The sequence below is a fragment of the Muscardinus avellanarius genome (assembly GCF_963383645.1).
Source record: "Muscardinus avellanarius genome assembly, chromosome: 16".
Lineage (NCBI taxonomy): Eukaryota > Metazoa > Chordata > Mammalia > Rodentia > Gliridae > Muscardinus > Muscardinus avellanarius.
In genome coordinates, this window is record NC_137802.1 from 69,166,382 (window position 1) to 69,175,701 (window position 9,320).

General features: G+C 58.9%; 1 protein-coding gene across 2 annotated transcripts in view; it reads left to right on the forward strand.

Annotated features, from left to right (window-relative positions):
• The window catches only part of UNK (unk zinc finger), a gene marked incomplete at both ends in the record, with an annotated part of 36,742 nt that extends 29,016 nt beyond the window's left edge, over positions 1 to 7,726 (forward strand). The window contains 9 exons of one of the 2 annotated variants that reach the window (XM_080713750.1): positions 176 to 318; positions 653 to 853; positions 1,323 to 1,388; positions 1,798 to 1,972; positions 2,973 to 3,074; positions 3,170 to 3,358; positions 6,197 to 6,378; positions 6,952 to 7,209; positions 7,571 to 7,726. In XM_080713750.1, coding sequence (XP_080569876.1) covers positions 176 to 318; positions 653 to 853; positions 1,323 to 1,388; positions 1,798 to 1,972; positions 2,973 to 3,074; positions 3,170 to 3,358; positions 6,197 to 6,378; positions 6,952 to 7,209; positions 7,571 to 7,726 — 1,472 coding nt within the window. The remainder of the gene's footprint in view (positions 1 to 175; positions 319 to 652; positions 854 to 1,322; positions 1,389 to 1,797; positions 1,973 to 2,972; positions 3,075 to 3,169; positions 3,359 to 6,196; positions 6,379 to 6,951; positions 7,210 to 7,570) is intronic. The other variant, XM_080713749.1, reaches the window with a different exon arrangement.
• Positions 7,727 to 9,320: the final 1,594 nt, after the last annotated feature.

Genomic DNA, 9,320 nt, shown 5'->3' on the forward strand with positions numbered 1-9,320 from the left:
TGAGGTGCAAAGGGCCTCACTAAGTAGCTGACGCTGTATGGGAACTGTGATCCTCCTGTTTCAGCCTCCTGAATGCTGGGATTACATGCATGCGCCACCACGCCCAGCTTCAGGAGCCTTTTTAGAGGGACCAAGATGGCTTGGGAACCTGCTGACTCCTGGTTCCCTCTTGCAGAACCACCCCTAAGTGACGACCTGCAGCCTTCCTCAGCGGTGTCCAGCCCCACCCAGCCGGGTCCCGTCCTGTACATGCCATCTGCTGCCGGAGACTCGGTGCCTGTGAGCCCCTCCAGCCCGCATGCCCCCGACCTCAGCGCTGTACGTGCCTGTCCTGGGGAGGGCTGGGCAGCACGCCTGCCCGGAGCCAGCTTCTGCCTCCTGCCCCCAGGTTGTCAGCCTGCTTGGGAGGTGGTCCTGGTGTATCCTCAGGCCAAGTGGGGAAAGGGTGTGTTTTCAGTGCCTGGCAGGCCTGGGACAAAGCCTTCTGTCAGTGCTCCCCACTAAGTCCCTCAAGCTCAGGGGTGCCTGATTGCTTATGCTACCCATGGCCACTGGACGTGGAGCTGAGCCCCTGCTGCAGACCTTTGGGTGGGAGGGAGGGTGGCCTGCCCCGCTGCCTCACGCTCACCAGCAGCCCTGCCTGTCCTCTCAGCTCCTCTGCCGGAGCAGCAGCCTGAGCAGCCCATCCAACCTCTGTGGCTCCCCTCCGGGCCCCGGCAGAAAGCCACCAAACCTGGAGGGGCTCGTTTTTCCTGGGGATCCTAGCCTCACCCCCACCAGCTACAAGAAAGCCCCTGGCTTTGAGCGGGAAGACCAGGTGGGAGCTGAGTACCTGAAAACTTTCAAGTGCCAGGTAAGGGATGAGCTGGCTAACGGTACTGAATACGGACCTAATGAGCTTAGCCTTGTGCTTGGGCAAGGGGAGCTTGGAGGAGAGGCCTGGAGCTAGCTCGCACTGAGCTGAGTAATGTCACCGCTGCCAGCTGGGGACAGGGATGCTTGAAAGACTGCTGCTTCTCCATGCCACAGTCAGTCAGTAGAGGAGCAGGAATCCTACCCAGGCTCAGTTCTTCCTTTGACGGGATGGTCAGAGGGCCCCTAACTGGGCCTGGGAGGAAAGAGGCGCCTCCCTGCTCAGAACAAGACCAGAAGCTGGGGTGGGAGTACGTGTATGTGTAAGAGAGAGGGAGATGGGTTGCATGTTAGGTGAAAGGAATCTGCCACCCCTTCCCCCTACAGCCTCAGAAGGCCATGATAGGGTCAGGTGAACTCGGAGCTCCCAGCAGCATGTTCACCTCTGCTCCCTGATTTTTTTTCCCCAGTCCAAACTGAAACCCCACTCACTAGAGCCCAGGAGTCAAGATCAACCTTTGCTTCAGCCCAAACAGGTACAAGAGCTCAGCCCCTGCCTCCCTCTGGCACCCCCCTTGGACGGGACAGGCCCGGAACCCCAGCAGGCTGTGGGCAGCAGGCTTCTCTTTCCCCACAGGCTAGGCTAGTACTCGGGTGGACCCAGGGATGGGGCCAGGCCTGGAGCTCATCCCCTCCTAGACTCACTCGCCCATCAGTTGGGCGTGTTTAGGGACGACTCACCGCCAGGCGCTGCGCTTGCTCCCCCTTCCCACTGTGGGCCTGCGGGAGTGAGGGCCGGTGGGCTCTCCCACGGGATGCTGGGTGCAGCCAGCCAGCCGGGGCTGGGAGGTGCCGCTTAGCTGCGCGCTGCCCAGCTGTGCCAGCCTCGGCTCGGCCTCCACAGCAGGCCCCACACCTCCCTCACTCTCCTTGCTCTTGTTGCAGGACGTGCTGGGCATCCTCCCCGTGGGCAGCCCCCTGACCTCAAGCATCTCTTCCAGTATCACCTCCAGCCTGGCAGCCACTCCCCCCAGCCCTGCAGGCACCAGCAGTGCCCCCGGCATGAACGCAAACGCTCTGCCCTTCTACCCCACCAGCGACACGGTAGAGTCGGTCATAGGTAATTAGGCTAAGTCGGTTTGCTAGCCTAGGCATGGGCACCAGGTCTCTGAACCACAGTCACCTTAGGCACTGGCTTGAGGGAATCAGAGCGCACATTCCAGGCTTTTTGAGCTACAGGGAAAATGAACCCAAAATACAGGCCCAAGACTAGCTGCTGGAGCTCTTTTGTGCAACTGTAATCTCACCCAAGGCACGGCGTGCCTCCTGATCGTTCTTTCCCTAGGTGCCTACGAGCCTCCTGTACAGCTCTCCTCAAGGGTACTGGCCATAGAAGTTAGTGCCGGCAATCCCAGTACTTAGGAGGCTGAGGCAGGAGGATCACAGGTTTGAAGACAGCCCCAGCAATTTAGTGAGACCCTGTATCAAAATAAAATAGGGCTGAGGGGATGATTCAGAGGTACAATATTCCTGAGTTCAGTCTTCAGTACCACAAAAAAGTGATTGCCCCTGGACTAGGGGCGCAGCTCAGTAGCAGAGCAGGCCTTTAGCGTGTGAGGCCGTGGCGTCCGTCCCTCGCACCTAGAAGTCAGCAGTACCCCTTTCCTCGTTATGGGTGCCCACTTTTTACCAGGTCCTATGGCGGTCACCAGGGATAGAGGTGATGACACACCGTTCTATCTGGGAGGGAACCCCTCCCACCTTGGGCCAGTTCAGTGCAGGCCATTGGCATTTATCAAGTGTCTACTGTGCAGTGGCCGCAGAGGGCCCAGCAGCCTCCAGATCCTCTGAGCTCAGGGTGAGGCACAGGCTCTGTAATATCAGGAGACAGCACCTCTGTCAGTGGCAAAAACCCTGGATTGGGACTTGATGCTTCCAGGGGCATCAAGAGATTTTGGAAAAGAGACATGTGGGCTGGACTTAGCAGACAGCGTTGGGGTCAGTGCTGGCAGAGGGAGAGCCAGGCACATGGTAGGGGCAGGAGATGGGTACCCAAGGCTGGGGGGCCTGGAGCCGGGCTGTGGCTGTTGGGAGGCCCACGTCCTGATCTCTGTCCTCAGAGTCTGCCTTGGATGACCTGGACCTGAACGAGTTTGGGATGGCTGCCCTGGAGAAGACATTCGATAGCAGCACAGTGCCCCACCCCAGCAGCATCACGATCGGTACTGGGCAGTGAGTGGGCAGGGCGCGGGGGCGGGCGCCTTGGGGTAGCATCCTGCTCACGGCCTCACGCAGCCGCCCCGGGCCTCTCTTGCAGGCGGCAGCTTGTTGCAGAGTTCTGCGCCCGTGAATATCCCTGGCTCCCTGGGCAGCTCTGCCTCCTTCCACTCCGCACCCCCGTCCCCGCCTGTCAGCCTCTCCTCGCACTACTTGCAGCAGCCTCAAGGCCACCTGAGCCAGTCAGAAAACACATTTTTGGGGACCTCAGCATCACATGGGTCCTTAGGTAAGAGGGGGGACTAGGGCAGAGACTTCAAGAGTGCCCTTGGCCGCTGTGCCATGGCATCAGTCAAGCTAGAGCAGGGCCCCCCCACCCCGGTGCCCTTGGCCTCTCCTTGGCATCCTGTGCTGTGGGACTGTGCAGCAGCTTGAGGCTCGAGCGCCGTGCTGGGAGGGAAGAAGGAGGATGGCAGCTCGGTTCCCCAAGGCCTGCACCTCAGCACAGCTTTGCCTCATCAGAAACAGAAACTAGCCAGGCATGGGGGCACGCACTTGTAATCCCCGCACTTGGGAGGCTGAGACAGGAGGAGCACAGCCAGCCTCAGCTACTTAGTGAGACCCTATTTCCAAATAAAAGATAAAATGCATTTCAGAGGTAGAAGGCTTCTGGGTTCCATTCCCAGTACCATACAATAAAAAAGAAAAGAAAAGAAAGAACCAGCTGGGTGAGATGGTACAAACCTGTAATCCCAGTACTTGGGAGGCTGAAACAGGAGGACCACAGGTTCAAGGACAGCTTCAGCAAATAGACTCTTACCAATCTAGTGAGACCCTGTTTCCAAATAAAAATAAAATAGACCTGTGGATGTAGCTGGGAGGTAGAATGCCCCTGGGTTCAATTCCCAGTGCTACACACACACATAGAGTCAGAATGCCAGATGTGGTGGTGCACACTTGTAATCCCAGCATTTGAGAGCCTGAGACAGGAGGATCACGGTTCGAAGACAGCCTCAGCTACTGCTTAGGCCCTTTGCAACTCAGTGAGACCCTGTTTCAAAATAAAGAATAAAAAATAGAGCTGGGCATGGTAGCTCACACTTGTTATCCCAGCATTTGGGAGGTTGAGACTGGAGGATCGCGGTTTGCGGGCAGCCTCAGCTACTTAGTGAGGCCCTCCGCAACTCAGTGAGACCCGATTTCAAAATAAAAGAATAAAAATTAGGGCTGGGGGTGTAGCTCGGAGGTCGAATGCCCCTGGGTTCCATCCCAGACCCGCAAAAAAAAAAAAACCAAAACCAATAAAACCCAGCTGGAGCCAGGCATAGCCGGCAAATGCCTGAAATCACAGTTCTTAGGAGAAGCAGGGCGTGGTGGCGCACGCTTGTAATCCCAGCATTCGGGAGGCTGAGACCTGGAGGATCACGGTTCGCAGACAACCTCAGCTACTTAGTGAGGCCCTCTGCAACTCAGTGAGACCTGGTGTCAAAATAAAGAAGAAAAAATAGGGCAGGGGGTATAGCTTGGAGGTCAAATGCCCCTGGGTTCCATCCCCAGACCTGCAAAAACCAACCAACCAACCAAACAAACAAAAATAAAAATAGTTCTTGGGAGGCTGAGACAGGAGGATCACAGGTTTGAGACCAGTGTGCAGTAATTAGACAAAGAATGCCCCTCAGTTCAATCTTCAGTACCACAAAAAAACAAAAAAATTTTTTTTTGGCAGTCCTATTTTTTTTTTTTTTATTTGTAAACAGAGTCTCACTAAGTTGCTGAGAATCTTGCTAAGTTGCTGAGGCTGGCTTCGAACCTGCGATCCTCCTGTCTCAGCCTCCCAAGTACTGGGATTACAGGAGTGCACCACCACGCCTGGCTGTATTGTGTCCATTTAAATGCCAGAGTTACAGCTTTCTGACTTGCCCACACTCCGGAGGTGTCTTGACATAGTCCTGCTACTGGCCCCATACATCTCTCCAGGCCCCTGGAGTGTGGCCCCCGCCATGAGGTCAGAGGCAGAGACGCACGGCCAGCGGGGCTCTACCCCGTGCAGGCAGGCTTGCTCTTGGGCCATTCTCTCCTGTGCTGCACAGAGCCAGGGCTTCCTCGGGCCCTCAGTGCCTAGACGGTGCGCACCACGGGGGCGTCACAGGACGGTGCCCTCTTGTGTGGCTTAGGAGACAGAATGTCTTGAAATTTGGTTCTGGAACATCTGGGCTTTACTAATGGCAGAGGGAGCAAGGAAGAAGTCATGCGTGGCCAGAAGGTAGCCAGACAGGCTGCCTGGGGCCTAAGAGCAAGGCACGAGGTGTGTGTTAGTACACACTGGCTGACCCCGGGTGGGCTGGGCAACGTATCTTCCTGGAAAGAGCAGGCCTACACAGGGTGGGTGGGTGTGTGTGTGTGTGTGTGTGTGTGTGTGTGTGTGTGTGTGTGTGCACGCGCGCGGTGTTATTTGTTTTGAAACGGCCTTACTACATTGCAGAGGGCCTCGCAAGTTGCTGAGGCTGGCCGTGAACCTGCGATCCTCCTGTCTCGTACTCCCCAGTACAATCACAAGCATGTGGCAGCATGCCCAACTCCAGCCCTTTTTTACTTTCCTGCTGGAGACAGGATCTGGCTAAGTTGCTGAGGCTGGTGTTAAACTTGTGACCCTCCTGCCTCAGCCTCCTTAGTGCCTGAGACTGCAGGTGTGTGCTGTAGCGCACGTGGATTCATCTGATTCTTGGTAGCACACTCTGTCTCAGTGTCCTGCTCTGTAAAACAAAGGGGAGGTGCCTGAGGCTCCCTGGCTGTCCCTTTTCCAGCCCTCCCATCACGTGAGGAGCTGACCAGTGCTTTTCTCTCATGTCTGCTGGTCTTGCCAGCCGGGGCCGTCCCAGGCCTCAAGCCAGGGCACAAAGGAAGCTGCCTAGCTCTAGCCGCCTAGACTCTCGTGAGGTCCCCACCAGTTGCCCCAGCAGGGACCTGGGGCCTGCTCTCCTGGACAGTCCTCCCTGAGTCCCCAAGACCAGTGCTGGGATGAGGATGCTAAGACTCGCAGGTGCCACTGGTGTAGGTCGACAGGGCCTGCACGGCCTGCTCTCCTGTGCCTGCAAGTGCCTGGCCACTGACGTCCCTCCCCCGGCAGGTCTCAACGGGATGAACAGCAGCATCTGGGAGCACTTCGCCTCCGGCAGCTTCTCCCCGGGTACTTCCCCTGCCCTCCTGTCAGGGCCAGGGGCCGCCGAGCTGGCCCGGCTTCGGCAGGAGCTGGAGGAAGCCAACGGCACCATCAAGCAGTGGGAGGAGTCCTGGAAGCAGGCCAAGCAGGTACTGGCCCTGCCGCCCTGCCTCCCCGGCCCAGCCTGCCTCCCCGGCCCAGATGTCCAGCCCAACCTGTCCTGCACAGAGCCAGTGTGGGGGAGGGAGCAGGGCCCACAGAGCAGCAGCACAGGTGTTGGCCTCTCCCCCGCAAGGACCGGCCCTGCCAGTCAGCGCGCTGTGGAGGCTGGGGCACCAGCCTGAACCCTGCCTGGGAGCCGAGTGTGGGGTCTAGCCACAGGACCAGCCACTTCTTCCTGGCAGGGCACCAGGGTTTTAAGTTCTGAGCTGAGCTTCTGTCCAGCCACAGCCTGGCTGCCCTGGGGGTGCTGGCCAGCTGTGAGCCCTGCCACACGAGGCCTGCCCCTTCTGTGCCCACAGAGAGGGCCTCCTGCAGGCCCTGAAACCTCTCTCCTCCGCAGGCAGCAGCAGCCTCCTCCCTGCCTCTCCCCAGACAGCAGGCCCAGCTTCCCAGCAGGCCCTGCAGCCAGAGCGGCCCACACAGGCTCCTGGAGGTGCTTGCTGTGGGGGGCAGGGGCAGGGTGGGGCCGTCGTGATGAGGCGCTGGTGTTGGGCCCACAGGCTTGTGATGTCTGGAAAAAGGAGGCGGAGGAGGCCGGAGAGCGGGCCAGCGCGGCGGGGGCTGAGTGCGAGCTGGCCCGGGAGCAGCGGGACGCACTGGAGTTGCAGGTGAAGAAGCTTCAGGAGGAGCTGGAGCGGCTGCACGCCGGGGCCGACCCCCAGGCCCTGCCCGCCTTCCCTGACCTCGAGGCGCTCTCGCTCTCCACCCTCTACTCCCTCCAGAAGCAGCTGCGAGCCCACCTGGAGCAAGTGGACAAGGTCAGCCCCGGAGGTCGGAGCGCTGGGAGGGTGCACCGCGGCCCCTGCCCCACCATGCCCCTTGTCATGCCGCAGCCTCGCCTAGACCTCACCTTTCTCGTTTGGGGACCTGGGGTCAGTAGATGAAATGAGACACGAGGCATTGACCTGGGTGCCAGGGACAGCCCTGAGGCACAGGAGCTGGGCTGAGCTGCCTGGCCCTCATCCTGCTCCTGCTTGCTAGCAGGTTCTGTGGGCACACTGCTGAGCCCTGCGCCTCAGTTTCCTCCTCCCAGGGGGCTGAAATGAGAGCCAGGGGAGCTCAGCTCGGGCCAGGCTAGCCCGGGGACCACGCGTGACGGTGCGCACCCTCTCCCCGCAGGCCGTGTTCCACATGCAGTCGGTGAAATGCCTTAAGTGTCAGGAGCAGGCCCGGGCGGTGCTGCCATGCCAACACGCCGTGCTGTGTGAGCTCTGTGCCGAGGGCAGCGAGTGCCCCGTCTGCCAACCCGGCAGAGCCCATACCCTCCAGTCGTGACCCTGCAGACCTGGCCCGGCCGGGCCCAAATTCTCACCTAGGACTCTTTAAAGTATATATATATGTATGTATGTATGTATGTATGTATGTATATGTATATGATTATGTACATGGATACATTTCTATGTGTGTGCAAGTATGCGTGGTGGCCAGCGTGTGCAGTGTCTGTGTGTATATCTGTAATAGATATACACACACACTTTAAAAAAGACTTACCAAGCACTTTTTAAAAGAAAAGACTATTTTGCAGTCCTCCCTGCCCCCCCCTCCCACTCAGAGTCCTCTCTTCTGGCCTTTTGGCAGTCTCTTTTTTTATGTAGGAACTAACTATTTTTAACTTCCAGGGCCTGAGCAGGAAGGGTGGGAGCTGGGAGGGCTGGCCCTGCTCACGCTTGCCTCCCCAGGCCTGGGCTGGTGTCCTCAGGGCCGGCCAGCTCTCAGCTGGGGGGCCTCAGGAGGCCTGAGGGTACACTGGGGTCTAAGCCAGCCTCACTTCTAGGGTTACGATGCCTGCCGTGTTTTAGTCCTGGGGACAGCCGCAGGAGCCGAGGCTAAGCGGGAGGCCAGCCGCACAGAAGGCCCTTGGAGCCCCTGGAGGGCCAAGGCCAGTTCTGCCCCCAGGTCCTTGAGGCCTAGGGATCCCTCAGTCCTTTGCTCCTGGACTCCCCAGAGCAGCCTCCCTAGGCCCGGGGCCACCGCCCGCTTTGGCGCGGCACTATGCCGTCGCCCCTCCCTCTGGCAGCTAGCAGGGCAATTGGGGGGGTTGCAGCCTGAGGACCAAGGGGGCGCAGGCCCTGCCCTCCGTGCCAGGAGGGCTCCGTATGCATTCCCTGGTGCTCTCCGAGTGCAGCTGACGTCCTGCCCGTCGAGGCAGACGCCCGTGTGCATGTGTGTGTGTGCCTGTCCAATGTATATTGTGTCTTAGCTTCAATTTTAAAAATTGTTCTGTACAGAGAGAGATACGGCGGGGGCGGGAGGGCAGAGCAGGCGGAGGGAACTGACCTGGCTCCCAGCACTGGGGGTGCAGGCTCCGGAGGGTGGCGAAGGGTCTGCCCTGGCCCAGGCGCCTCCTTGGGCTCAGCACGAAAGGGCTTTCAATGAATTAAGTGAAAACTTTCTCCTTTTTTACAAAAACCGACAAAGCAAACTATTGGAAATAAAATATGAACTTGAGTGGTAGCTTGTTTTCTTGGGGAGCGGGTCCCAGGTGAGGGGCCTCCAGACTCTGGTGCGGGGGAGCCCACGCCCTCGGGTGTGTCCAGGCAGCTGCACACGCTCTTGAGTCCTCCAAGGCCTGGGGCAGCTGTGCCCTCAGGAGAGTCCTGTCCTGTGACCCAGGACCTCTGTGACCTCTTGGGCCTCTGTCCTCGCTGCCGTGCTTTCCTTATTGCTGTTTTCAGAAGGCACGAGGGCCCCTGGTGGTCTCTCTGAGGGACAGACAGTGCCCTCCCTCTGGAATGGTTTGTATAAAAGCTAAGAAGAAAGGGGAACGCCGAGGAAGTGCCCTGCCTCTGGGCTGTGCTGGGCGAAGAAACATCTGGAGCTCACTGGTTCTCTTGCCAGAGCCCCCTCCTCCCTCTTCCCTCGGCCTGCG